General features: G+C 44.6%; 2 protein-coding genes across 2 annotated transcripts in view; both read right to left on the reverse strand.

Moving 5' to 3' along the window:
* Positions 1–3,921: 3,921 nt before the first annotated feature.
* Positions 3,922–11,151, reverse strand: BCDIN3D (BCDIN3 domain containing RNA methyltransferase). Its single transcript, XM_027106214.1, has 3 exons — positions 10,297–11,151; positions 5,442–7,058; positions 3,922–5,206 (listed from the first exon to the last, which is right to left on the reverse strand). The coding sequence occupies exons 1-2, from the start codon at positions 10,711–10,713 to the stop codon at positions 6,414–6,416; spliced, it is 1,062 nt and encodes a 353-aa protein (XP_026962015.1). The 5' UTR covers positions 10,714–11,151; the 3' UTR covers positions 3,922–5,206; positions 5,442–6,413.
* A 1,620-nt stretch (positions 11,152–12,771) lies between these two features.
* FAIM2 (Fas apoptotic inhibitory molecule 2) overlaps positions 12,772–14,057 on the reverse strand; it is a 44,384-nt gene continuing 43,098 nt past the window's right edge. The window contains exon 13 of the mRNA XM_027106217.1: positions 12,772–13,231. The gene's annotated coding sequence lies outside the window, so the exon portion shown is untranslated. The remainder of the gene's footprint in view (positions 13,232–14,057) is intronic.

Consider the following 14,057-nt stretch of genomic DNA (forward strand, 5'->3'; position numbering starts at 1 on the left):
CTCAGTTACCCATGTAGATGGAGCCCAGCCTATTCCTTTGGTCACTGTGGCTGTTTTCTGCCATCAGGAGTTATTTGAGACTGGTGCTGCTTGGCTTGTAGCCTAGTCTCATTGTAGTCAGAGTCCCTGTGTTAGTTTCCTGTTCCTGCTGTAACAAATCATCACAAACTTAGTGGTTTAAAACAACACAAATTTATTCTCTTACAGATCAGAAGTCTAAAATCAAGGTATTGGCAGAGCTGCATTCCTTCTGGAGGCTTCTGGAGAGAATCCATTTCCTTGCCTTTTCTAACTGCATTTCTTGGCTTGTAGCCCTTCCTTACATTACTCCAACCTCTTGCTTCTGTCATGGCATCTACTGTGGTCAAATCTCCCTTTGCCCTCCTCTTACAAGGACACTTGTGATTACATTTAGGGCCAACCGTGATAATCCAGATTAATCTCTTGATCTCAAAATCTTTAATCCTTAATCAAGATCCTTAATCTACACAACTGTACACATCTACAAAGTCCGTTTTGCTATCTAAGGTAGCGTTCACAGGTTCCAGGGATTAGGATGTGGACATTTTGGAGGACCAGTATTCAGCCTGCCCCAGAACCATATATATTTCTTTGCACTGCCTTGGTGAAGGGAGAGAGCACCAGCAGGGTCACAAGGTTTCAAAGTGTTCTTAAATTAAGATCTACAGAGAAGTTAGGTAAATTCACGTCTATAATCAGTTATCACTCTGCGACCATCATAAACCTCATTTCCATTAGCAATGATCACTCTCTCCCTCCCAGCACTGCTTCCTTTAAAATGCTCTGTAGGCTGAAGTTGAACTACTTATTACTCCCTCATCTTAAAAAACAAATTATTTGAAATAGTAAGATGCATGTTTTCTACAGAGATGAGATGTTTTTCTCATAAGTCTTTGATCTAACAGGCATGGTTGTGGTCTGTAGCATGCTTAGAATGTAACAGCACTTTAACAATCCATATTCTGCAAATTACCATCATATCCTTTAGCACATTTGGGCATAGGAAAAGGAAGGTCTTGTTATTTCAGTTGTACAGATGAGTAAACTGAGGTTCAGAAATGTTAAATGAATTGAATAGGGTGGTCATACAATGAGTTACTGGCAGATCCTGGTTCCAAACCTGATGTTCTTTTCACTGCTCTGTTCCCAGGCCAAACTCAATCCCAGAAGGCTGAGGAGGAGCTAACCGATCTTGGGATCTTAATACATCCTAGAGTTGGCCTTGAAATCCCTACCTCCTGAGGATGAAACCCACTTTTTTTTTTTTTCTGCGGTACATGGGCCTCTCACTGCTGTGGCCTCTCCTGTCGCGGAGCACAGGCTCCGGACGCGCAGGCTCAGCGGCCATGGCTCACGAGCCCAGCCGCTCCGCGGCATGCGGGATCTTCCCGGACCGGGGCATGAATGCATGTCCCCTGCACCGGCAGGCGGACTCTCAACCACTGCGCCACCAGGGAAGCCGAAACCCACTTTTTTGAGGTCCTACCCAGAAGTCAAAGCTAGGGGCAGATTGGGAATTCAGGGGAAGGTCAGGGTTGCTGGCAAGTCAAGGGTACAGTAAGAGGGTAGTTAGGACTTATGGAGACGTAAGAGTCTGTGTTTGCTGTATGTGCCTATTTAACTGGTAGGCAGCAGCAGGGGTGCTACTGGGTACTCAACCTAGAATTAGGCCTGATTTCTGCGAGGCGAATTCTAAGAACATCAGGGATAGCTAAGAGTGGCCTGGCTGGGTCTCTTATTCCCAGGTCTGAACACATAATTTGAGGAAGCACAGTAACTCCAAAGCCCATGCTCTTTTACACTGGCTCTCTGGAGTCTCTTCTCAGTCTTGATTTCCATGACATTTCAAGGGATAGTAGCCAAGGCCCAGTCTCTGCAGCCACACTGCCTAGGAAAGCCCAGCTCTGCCACTTACAAGGTATGTGACATTGGGAGAGTCACTTAAGCTGTGTGTGCTTCAGTTCCAACATCTGCAAAATGAGGATGATAATAGTATCTACCCCAATAGGGTTAAGGATTTTAAAAGTTATGTTGGGCCTTCCCTGGTGGGGGGCTGCATTGGGTCTTCATTGTTGTACACGGGTTTTCCCTAGTTGTGGCAAGCGGGGGCTACTCTTTGTTGCGGTGCGCAGGCTTCTCAATGCAGTGGCTTCTCTTGTGGAGCATGGGCTCTAGGCACATGGGCTTCAGTAGTTGTGGAGCGGGGGCTCAGTAGTTGTGGCTCGCGGGCTCTAGAGCGCAGGCTCAGTAGTTGTGCCACAAGGGCTTAGTTGCTCCGCAGCATGTGGGATCTTCCTGGACCAGGGCTTGAACCCTTGTCCCCTGCATTGACAGGCAGATTCTTAACCACTGTGCCCAGTATCCTGGGCAGTCTTTTGCCCAATCATATATCTCCCTTTTCTTCTCAGTACTTGAATTCGGGTGCATTTCTTTTTTGTTCACTCATATACTCATTCAACAAGTAATTCTCAGCTGCCTGCCATGTGTCAGACATTGAGCTAGGCTTAGGTATACAAAACTAAGTTGGGCTTGAGGAGCTCAGTCTCCTGGTGGTGGGGAAGAGGCACAGAAACAATTATAATATGATGAGGTAAACACTGTGATAGAGGCCTCTACACAAAATCCTCACTAGAATATAGTAACAAATGCAAACTGCTATAGGAGTTGGGGAAGATTTTTGAGAAAATGTAATATCTGAGCCATTTTTATGACAAACAGTTGAACCACATTGCAAAGTGGGAGAGGTGGGGGAGAGAGAAGGGAAGCAGGAGTTTGTGCTAAGAAGTTCAGTGTGGCTGATGTGTAGAGGAAAGGCATGAAGACTAGCACTGTACTATACAACTTTCTGCAACAATGGACATTTTCTATATCTGTGCTGTCCAATAAGGTAGTCACTAGTCACATGGGGCTACTGAACACCTGAAATGTGGCTAGTAGGACTGAGGAGCTGAATTTTAAATTTTATTTCATTTTCCTTAATTTAAATTTAAATAGCAAGCGGCTACCTTATTGAACAATATTGGTTTAGGCACTGGATAAAGGACAGGACTCTAGGCACTAGGAAACCACTGAAGGTTTTTAAGCATAATACTAGCATAGCTAAATATTTGAGAAAGGGAACACTAGCAGCAAGACTATGGATTGGAGGGTAGAGGACTTAACATAGAAACCTTTGGTAGGCATCAGCCACATGGATGAAATAAGTGGAACTTACATGTTATTGGTAGAATTCACTGGACTTTGTGACTATTTCAATGTGGGAAGTAAAAATGAGGAGAATTAACTGAAGTTTGTAGCTTGAGCAATGGGTGGATGCCAACAATTGAGATAGGATTAGGTTTGGAATGAGGGTAATGAGTTTGCTTTTGGGGTACGTTGAATTTGAGGTGCCAAAGAACTATCTAGGGGAATATGACTACAAAACAGGAAAAATATTAATCTGGAATTGTGAAGGTGGGGCTTATAACTATTGGGGGTTATTAGCATATAGGTAGTTGTTAAAGGTATGGGAGTGGAGGAACTCACCCCAGGAGAAAAATGTAGAAGAGGACTCGATGGACCCTAAGGAACCCTAAGCATCAAAGTGTGGTCTGTTTCGACTTGCATCATAATCATATGGCATGCCTGTTAAAAAGTTTCCTCATTGTGAATGTATTTAATGCCACAGAATATACATTTAAAAACAGTTAAGGGCTTCCCTGGGGGCGCAGTGGTTGAGAGGCCGCCTGCCGATGCAGGGGACACGGGTTTGTGCCCCAGTCCGGGAAGATCCTACATGCCGCAGAGAGGCTGGGCCCGTGAGCCATGGCCGCTGAGCCTGCGCGTCCGGAGCCTGTGCTCCGCAACGGGAGAGGCCACAACAGTGAGAGGCCCGCGTACCACAAACAAACAAACAAAAAAAACAGTTAAAATTGTACATTTTATGTTACATATATTTTTCCTCAATAAAAATTTCAAAAAACCCCAAATCAAACCAAACCAGAATCCTGAGCCCCATTTCTGACCTGAATCACAGTTTCTAGAGATGAATCCAGGACTCCCCAGGTAATGCTTATGCAAATTAAAATGTGAACCAATTGCTTAAGGTGTAGAGAGAAACTAAAAGATTGGAAGAGAATAATGGCAGAGAATGGCAGAGAATTAAAGGGAGCGTGATTCAATAAGGAAGGAGTTAATAGTGTTGAATGGTTTCATGGCCCAGGAGGAAGACTGAAAAGAGGCCTCAAAATATGGCATTCAGGTGGCCACTGATGAATGGGAGATGAGGAAGCAGAGGTGGTGGCATGTATTCTTTCAAGGGCTTTGCTCATGTATGGTGGTGAAGAGATGGAGATTGCATAAGGCTGAGAGGGAGATAGGACACAGGAAAAGTTGGTGGTTTTGAAGGTGAGAGAGAACTGAGCATGTTGGTAGGTGGACAGGAACGTTCAATGAGGCCAAGGAGACACCAAGGGGATCCTTAATAAAGTACAATTTGGGAGAGGTAGTAGAGGTTGGGATCTGGAACTTAGGCAGAGGTTATTTGGGTAAAAGCTCACTGGGTAAGTTTAGAAGTGAAAACAAGGGAAGATGAAGGGGTTCAAGACTGAGGGCAAGAAAAGACTTCCTGACACAGTAAACAAAAATGGCACTAGTTGGTGGTTAGGTCACCTGCTTAGATGAATGGAGAATGGAGCAGGAATAGAATCAAGAGCCTGCCTGCAGAAGGGTAAAAGTCTGGAAGAGTCACTAGGATAAAAGTGATCAGGAGCAGCAATATAAAAAGACTGAGAAGTAGTATTAGAGCCTAATTGAGACTGGAAATGGCACCAACCATACAATTATCCTGCACAAAATAGAAAAATTGGTTTTCCTAAATGAAGGTTTTGGTTCCATCCTCCTATTATTTAGGAACTGCTCTGGCTTCTGCTCTCTCTGCATAAAGTTCAAATTCCTTAGTAGGAACTTTTACTAACTTCTTCAAAAAGTCCAACCTCTCATTGGTGGTTCAGACTCTCTTGTTCCCTGTTGTTCCTTCTATAACATCAACTCAGAAAATAATAGGATCTTAGAGGTTGTGAAGCTCATCAATCCAATCTCCCTTCTTAGCTAGGTATGTTTTGTTTTTCCATCTTCTCTCCACCAAATCTTCTCTATCTTTCACTTTCCCTTGAAGTGGACTCATGGGTGTTTTAAAAATCAACACCTGGGCTTCCCTGGTGGCGCAGTGGTTGAGAGTCCACCTGCCGATGCAGGGGACACGGGTTCGTGCCCTGGTCCAGGAAGATCCCACATGCCGCAGAGCGGCTAGGCCCATAAGCCATGGCCGCTGAGCCAGCATGTCCGGAGCCTGTGCTCCGCAACGAGAGAGGCCACGACAGTGAGAGGCCCACATAACGCAAAAAAAAAAAAAAAACAACAACAACAAAAAAAATCAACACCTGCCACACATCAGTGACACCTATCCCATAGCACTGACGCTGTAGCCATCCAATTGTAGGCTGCATTTTGTGTAGGCTTCTCTGCACGTATTCCCACCCCCATACTGGTGTATGCCCCCCTCACCTCCATACTGGTGTGCTTTGACAGAGGACACTGACAAAAAAAGTCCTGAATTAACTTACTCGCTGGCATGTTTTCTGTTTTGAGCTTGGGTGAGGTTCCTTTTCTTGAGTTGAAACCTCCATGGGTAGAGTGGTTAAAGGCAGAAATTTCTTTCCTACTCCAGATTCACAAGGCATTCTCAACCATACTCAAGTCACTTTTATTATATATAAAATATAATTGTATATATTCTATACAATCCCACTTCATTCATCCCATTTGTACCGGTTGGATTTTGAGTTCATAATTTAATCTTTTAAACATCTTTTAAATGCTAGTTGATGCATCTTGGTTAGTACTGTATCTGTAACTGCTGTGCTCAGCCTGGGCATGTTGGAAACTTGACCTGCTCTGGAAAGATGTTCTTCCTACCAAAGCTTCTCCTTTAGCCAGGCTAATGACTTTTCATTCCAGATTGTATTGTGAGGTTTTGTCTCATAGACAGGATGAATAAGTCTAGAAGAAGCCTGAAGGCAGATCAGATTTAAGGAGCCCAGGGAAGGGACATTCTAAGGCTAACCTGGTCTAAGTCTTCCTAAATAACCACCAAAAGCAGCCCCTTGCATATCCCAGAACCAGGGTCACTTTCTCTAGGTCATTCCAGATAGGACAGATCATTGCCTCACAGGTATATTCTCCTCAGGGATCATCCCCCCAAATGAGGAAGATACTGATTCTTTTAATTGCATGTCCTGGACATTTAAAAAGCTTCTGCCAAGTTTTAAAGCTGCCTAACTATCAGGAGTTAAGGAGAATGAACTTAATTCTTTGTATAAACCCCTTTCAATATCTCTATCCTCCCTCCCATCTCATTGTCTCCAGAATCTTATTCTGTTCCTTTCTCTCCCTTCTTCTATCAGTGATTCAGGGATCGGATGAGTCTCTGTGGCTTGTTTTGCTCTGAAGAGCAGAAGGCTTCGGTCCCAACTGGTGTTGCCGAAGCAGCATACTAATTCCATGCCATGGTCCTGGGTCAAGATCTGCACAATCTGATTAGCCATATCACCTCGGATAGCTAAGGAGCGGAAGTGGTCAAAATCATGGAGGCCCAGCTTCCGGAGACGCCTTGCAGCTGCCCGATAACACTTCCAGGGCTGTGGTTCCACAAGGAGGTAGCAGCACAGGGAAGAAAGGTGGGCCAGGAACTCCCAAAGGCCTTGGTCCCCATGGTTCAGATGAATCCACATGGTTATTGACATGCAGAAGCCAATATCAAAAACTGAGCATCCAAACTGGCTTAAGAAAGAGCTCAAGAGAACTTTCCGGGTCCTGTGATTCATGAAGTCCAGGGTGATAAAGGTCAAGCCATCAGGAAAAGGGCATTCTTTTTCAGCTCGTTCCACCAGGACTGGATCTATGTCGCAGCAGAGGAGATGGAGCTCTCTTGAGGCATCTGAGCAGGTCTCCCCATCATGTAGGGAAAGGAAATGTTTGTATAGAGCCACACTCAGATCCTAGAGGAATCCAAAAGAGCTTTGTCATTGCAGCTCTCAACCAGGGAATGGAAGAGAAACCTATATCTCTTATCTTCCCATTGAGACTGCCACTTATTCCTGGCTTTATAGGATGTAAGGTTGTTAAACTATAGCCTAAGCAGATTGCCCCCCAAAAGTTTTCCACAAAGCAGGCTCTCAGTGCCCTCCAGGAGTCTCAGGCTGTAATGCATTATCTCCATACTTTCCTGACACTGATGGGCTGTGTGGTTGAAAGTTACAGCCCAATGGATGCAGCAAAGGAGTCCAGAGCAGTATTTTCCAGCTTAAGTAATATGCTGGTAAGCTCACTATCTTTTTCTTTTTTTGAGTATCTCAGACCCCAGGGAGGAGGAAAAGATTTCAGGGGCATAACCAGTGCTCCTTGCCAGGAAGGTGAGGAACAGAGCAAGCACCACCTTATAAAAATCTACTTCTCAGACCTGTGGCTGGGAAAGTCTGCATTCCAAAGTCTTCATTCAGCCTTCACTCTACAGCTTCAATTTTGCTACATGTGTTATGTTTCACTACCCCCTTCTGAGACTTATTCTGCTTTTGCATCCATTACCTGCTGACCTCCTTCTAGCCAAATCCAATGATTTGTGATTTTCACCATCTTAGCACATTTTTGACTATTAAACAAGTCACTATTTCCTTTCTCTAACTCTGACTTCTATAACCATTATAACTAACTCAAATTCATGTTCTGTTTTTTTAAGGCATTTTTCTATTCACTACCTCATTTGCTCTGCGCAACAATCCTGTGAGGAAAATATTTATGCCCTTTGTGCAGGTGAAGAAAGTGTGGCTGGAAACAATCCAGATGTCCAATAATAGTAGCATGGATTAAGACGGAATACCAGATAGCAATTAAAAAGGAAGGAATTCAGCTCAGTGCAGCAACATGGATGACTCACACAAATACATAATGCCGAGTAAAACAGCAAGACACAAAAGAAAATACATGGCAAGCATCCATTTATATGAAGTTAGAAAATGGACAAAATTAAACTACACTGTTTACGGATACAAAAATAGCAAGCTATAAAGAAAAGAAAGAAACAATAATAGTAAAAGTTGGGCTCTCTGGGTGGAGAGGGGCGTTTATGAGCAGGGAAAGGCATATGGGAGACTTCTTGGGGTGCTGACAATGTTTTATTCTTGATATAGACAGTTGTCATAAAGATGTCTGCTTTATAATAATTCATAAAGTGTGAATTTATGTTTTGTGCACTTTTCTCTATGTGTGGCATAGTTCACAAAAAACCTGTATTTTAAAAATTATGGTTCAGAGGCTAGTGACTTGTCCAATGTCACATGGTTACTACATGGCAGGATTTAGGCAACATTAAGTTCTTTCCTCCATACCAGGCTTCTCATACTTCAATAGGCATACACATCACCTAGGGATCTTATTAAAATAAAGATGTTGATTTAGTAGATCTGGGTTGGGGGCGGAGATCTGTATTTCTAATAAACTTCCAAGTCATGCTGATGCTGTAGCTCAAGGACCACATTTTGAGTAGGAAGATTATACTGCTTAAAAATTTCTCCCCATCTTTCTATTTATTTCTCTGCTGTCTTCCTCCTCCTATCTGATCTTGGGTGTGCCCCATGTTTGACCAGTCATTTCATCACATCAGTCCCTCCTCTACCACATCTCTTAATCCTCTCCATCCTCAATTCCCCAATCCTAGAGACCCCTGGAAGCTTAAAAAAGAAAACACAGACTCAAGGGCTCAATCCCCAAGATCCTGATTCAGTAGGTCCAGAGTACAGCCTAGGAGTTTCTAAAATTCTAAAAACAAAGCACCCCCCCAAATTATCACACATCTGTATTATGAAGCTGCTAAAAAAGACTGTAGTGACATGAGTGATCTCCAAATTATTAAATGAAAAGCAAGGTGCAAAAGAGTGTGCTATTATTTGTAAGGTGTATACTCAAGAAATTATAAACAGCAGTTCCCATTGTGTAGGAGAAGAGGATTTAGGGTCAGGAGTAGAGACTTGCTTTTTACTATATGCCCCTTTGTATTTTGAATTTTTTTTTTTTTTTTTTTTGGTCTTATCAAGTGCAAGCATCTTTTCTTAAGTGCAAAATAAAAAACTCCCTAAAGGTACAGCCAGGTTTGGGAACCACTGCCCTAGTTAACTGCAACTATGTCCTGGCCCCTAAGGTACACGTATACCACTTTCAACTTTAAAATCTCCTGTAGTTTCCTAATGCCTTTCATGAAATCCCAAGTCTTAAACCAAGCCTCTTTACCCCTTTCATCTGCTATATCAACACAGTAGAGAAATGTTTGCAAGGAACAGCCAGACACCCACCCATCTGCTCATTCCAGCTTTTTAGCCTGTGTCCAAATGTCTCCCTCCCATTTACCAGCCCTGTGCCTACAGCCCTCAACCCTCTACCAAATTCTCTTCTGCCTAAGGCCAGAAACATGATAACATCTCCTCATCCCCTCCCACTCCTGGTCTGGAATGGAGTGAGGGTACTAACTTTTTGAAGCATTTGTAATCATGGGGTCAGAATGCCTGCTCCTCTAGGATATCCTAGTGGCTACAAATAGGTGTCAGAGAGACATTTCGCTATTTTGCTTGTGGTTTGACTATAATCATTCTTACGCCTAAAAATACTTTGTGGTAAGAAAATGTGGCAATGCCTTCCTCCCACAGAATACTTTATTTTTCTTTCTCGATCTTCTTCCCTGTACTCAGCCAACTGATTGCTTTTAAAATAAATATCCACTTGGCTCCAGGGTCCATTCTGCACCGTTTCACACTAATCTTAATTCCAGGCATGATTCTGTCACCCTTGGCTCCCAGTAAACCAATCCCAACCCCACGCTCCCAAATTTGGGTCTCGGGAAGTCCCCTCTCCCCCAGCCAGGTCGCCAGCCACGCTGGACAGGAGGCAAGCCCAGGCACAGTGGCCCTTCCCACCCGGCGTTCTGCCAGGAGGCCGCAAGCGCGGAGGCGGGGACGCAGGAATTCGGAACGTAGTTGAAAACGATTCCTCCCCAAGATTCCTAAAAGAGATGGTGCTGGGACCCTAGAGGTGAGGTAGCAGCAGCACGGGGTCGAACACTACGCCTTTAAACTCATTTTGGGAAATTTGTGAGGGGTCTGGTGCCACGCCCTGGCCGGAACCCCAGGGGATGTGGAGGCTGCCAACCTCTCGGCTCGACCGACGTCCGATCCCTCCCCCGTCACTCACCCCGGAGTTACACCCCACGTCGAGCCCCAGGATCGGCCTTGTCTCTGGACTCTGAGGGAAGAGCCGGCGAAGCAGCTCTGGAGGCAGGAGGCGGAGCCGTTGCTCTGGAGGGTGGAAGCGGGAATAATGAGGGAAATTTCCGAATGGGGCGGCCCCGGGTTCCAGAACTCGCGGTTCCTCTTCCGCCGCGGTCTCTTCAACGCCCCCGGTGGCTTGCTTCATGGACGCCGCCATTAGTCTCAGTCTGGCCTCGGGGTCGCCTCGGAACCGGAAGTCGGGAACCTGCAGGCTCGGCGAGCGCGGTCCGGGCTCCAGCGCGCCTGCGCTGCATGGCAAAGGCGAGTGACTATAAAGGCGGCCTCCCCTGAGCCAGCGCAGAAGTTTGGGGTTTCCGTTGGCGTGAGGAGCCCTCGCCATAACCTGGGAGGTGGTTAGTAATATTATCCCGTTTTTCTGGTGAAACAAGCTCAGAGAGGTTGAGTGACTTGCTCAAGCTGACATAGTTTCAACTTGGGCTACCCAGAACAAGGAGTTTGTTGGGATTTGGAAGTCACTTCTGGTCCACCGTCCGTCCTTTACAAATGCATGTGAGATCCAGAGAGTAGGAATTACTTGTCCAGGGTCACACGCGAATCTGTGACGCTGGAACTTCACCTGGTTCATCCTGTGATGCCAGGAACTATGGGTCACTCGAGGTGCCAGAAGACCCAGATGGCCCTGCCTGCCACATGGGTCAGGTGGACAGGGGCAACTGTAGAGTGTGAGCTCTTGAGAGGCAAGGACTATGCCTTAAGAGCCAGTGCTTAAGAGTGCTTACCAGGCGCTAGACACCTTGCTAAGACCTTTACATGTATTTATTTAATTCGCACACCAACCCTGTGAGGGAAGAACAGTAACTAATATCCCTTTTATATAGATGAGGACATTGGGGCACAGCAAAGTCAGTAACTTGCCCAAGGTGTTGCAGTTAGAAATGATAGTACCAGGATTTGACCCAGGCACTTTGGCTCCAGAGGACGTACTTGCAGCCATTGTGTTATTCTCAGCCTGAATCCCTTATACCTGCCATAATGCCTGACCCAAAGATGCTTAATAAGTACATGCTGAATGAAAACTCAATATCTACAAATGGTATTGGGAAAACTGGTTATTATATGCAAAAGAATGAAAGTAGGCCCTTACACAAAAATCAACTCAAAATGGATTAAATGTAAGACCTGAAACTGTGTATCTGCTAGAAAAAAAACCATAGGGGAAAGGCTTCAAGACTGATCTTGGCAATGATTTCATGGATGTGATGCCAAAAGCACAGACAACAAAAGCAAAAATAGACAAGTGGGACTACATCAAACTAAAAAGCTTCTACACAGCAACAGAAACCACTGACAGTAAAAAGGCAACCTGTGGAATGGGTGAAAATATTTGCAAGCCATTTACTGATAAGGGATTAATTTCCAAAATATATAAGGAACTCCTACAACTCAAAAGCACAACAACCAGTAACTTGATTTTTTTTTAATGGGCAAAGGACTTGAATAGACAGTTTTCCAAAGGAAGGCATACAAATGACCAACAGGTATATGAAAAGATGTTCAGTGTCACTAATTATCAGGGAAATGCAAATCAAAACCACAATGAGATAGCATCTCACACCTGTTAGGGTGGCTATTATGAAAACAAAAACAAAAGACAAGAGGTATTGGCAAGGATGTGGAGAAAGTGGAACGCTTGTGCGTTGTTGGTGGAAATGTAAAATGGTGCAGCCTCTATGACAAACAGTATGGATGTTCCTCAAAAAATTAAAAATAGAACTACTACATGATCCAGCAATCCCATTTCTGGGTATTTATCCAAAAGAATTGAAATCAGGATCTCGGAGAGATATTAGTGCTCACATGTTCATTGTGACACTGTTCACAATAGTCAACATGTGGAAATGACTTAAATGTCCATCTGCAGATGAATAGATAAAAGAAATGTGGTATATACGTAAGTAGAATATTATTCATCTTAAAAAAGAAGGAAACCCTACCATATGTGGCAAAATGGATGAACCTTGAGGACATTATGCTAAGTGAAATAAGCCAGTTACAGAAGGACAATTACTGCATGATTCCACTTATATAAGGTATCTAAAATAGTCAAACTCACAGAAGCAAAGACTAGAATGGTAGTTACCAGTGGCTGGGGTGAGGGGAAGGGGGACTTGCTAGTCAACTGGTATAAAGTTTCAGTTATGCAAGATGAATACATTCTAGAGATCTGCTGTACAACATTGTGTCTATAGATAACAGTACTATACTGTACACTTAAAAACTGGTTAAGGGCTTCCCTGGTGGCGCAGTGGTTGAGAGTCCGCCTGCCGATGCAGGGGACACGGGTTCGTGCCCTGGTCCGGGAAGATCCCACATGCCGCAGAGCGGCTGGGCCCGCAACGGGAGAGGCCACAACAGTGAGAGGCCCATGTACCGCAAAAAAAAAAAAAAAAAAAAACTGGTTAAGAGGGTAGATCTCATGTTAAGTATTCTTGTTGCAATGAAATAAAATTTTTTAAAAAACCCGAACTCCATACAGGATGCAAGTAGGCAACTAAAGCCAGGTCTGATTTGGGAAAACTGAAAAGGAAGAAAGAAGGGAACTGAACTGAAAGAGACCTGGTGGAGTGGAACTAGGCAAAATGTGGGCTGAGCCAGAGATAAGAAAAAAAACTGAGCTGGTAAGAAACTGCGCCGAGGTGGCAGGATGGGGCATGGCATCGGCCTAGGTAGCAGGTTCAAGTCAGCAGCCGGGATGGGCCAGAATATCCAGCAGCGTCAGCCAGGGGTCTGCAGAGTTGTGCTGACCTCTCCCCACCTGGCCAGCCATCTTCAAGGGGCCTCCAGCTTCATGAGGCCAGCGATTTGCTGAACTTCTTCCAAGGACTGAAGCATGACTCCTGCAGACAGTACCATCAGAAGTTAAAATAGGCCCTGTCCCTTTTCCTCTCAATTTTTACTTCATACTTTCATCTCTGTCTGATCTATCAGACCGAGAGGACATAAGTTAATGACCAAAAGTCACAGTGGGATTGAATTAACCACAATATTCTGCACAACTTCTAGAAAAAGGGGGGCAGGGGAGGGTGGGGGAACAGCAGCACCACCATTTCTCTCTCCAGTGTTTGACAGATTTTGGTGAGCTGAACTTACCCTGTTTTGTCACTAGATGATGCTAACACAAACACTTGGCAACCGTTAATTTCCAAAGAGCAGGAATCACCTTGCTTTTGTAGGCAGTTTTTTCTTTGCCTGTTTAAACACAGTATATATATATTTGCCAGTAAAGAGTTTAATTTCATCAAGGACATGGGCATGGTTTTTGAGTTCTCAAAACACTGTTCACCCGAAAAGAAATAGGCAACAGTCCTAGGTGGTGAATGGCAGGTTCCTCCTGACCCCGGGAGCCTCAAGAAGTAAAGATAGGAGTGGGCCTGGTAATGTTACTGGGGACCTGAAATGCCTTAGAGGTGAGCCCATAAAGAGGCATTAGAGTTTGACTCAGTCCGGGGACTTTTTGAACCTGTGCCCATTTTTCAGAGCCTGATCAGCCCAAGTGACCTGACAGTGCTCAGCTGGAGCCTGGGGCCTGAGTAACCAGCCCCAACACCTCAAATAGCTGTAGTAGCACCTAAGAGCATGCTCTGCACTGCAGTTGGCTAGATTTTGTGAAGCCTGATGCCTATACAATTGTGCGGGTGGGCAGTGCTTTAAAGAAAAAAATTA

Source organism: Aethalodelphis obliquidens, unplaced genomic scaffold (genome assembly GCF_003676395.1).
Source record: "Aethalodelphis obliquidens isolate GAN/ISIS:26980383/991018 unplaced genomic scaffold, ASM367639v1 scaffold8, whole genome shotgun sequence".
Lineage (NCBI taxonomy): Eukaryota > Metazoa > Chordata > Mammalia > Artiodactyla > Delphinidae > Aethalodelphis > Aethalodelphis obliquidens.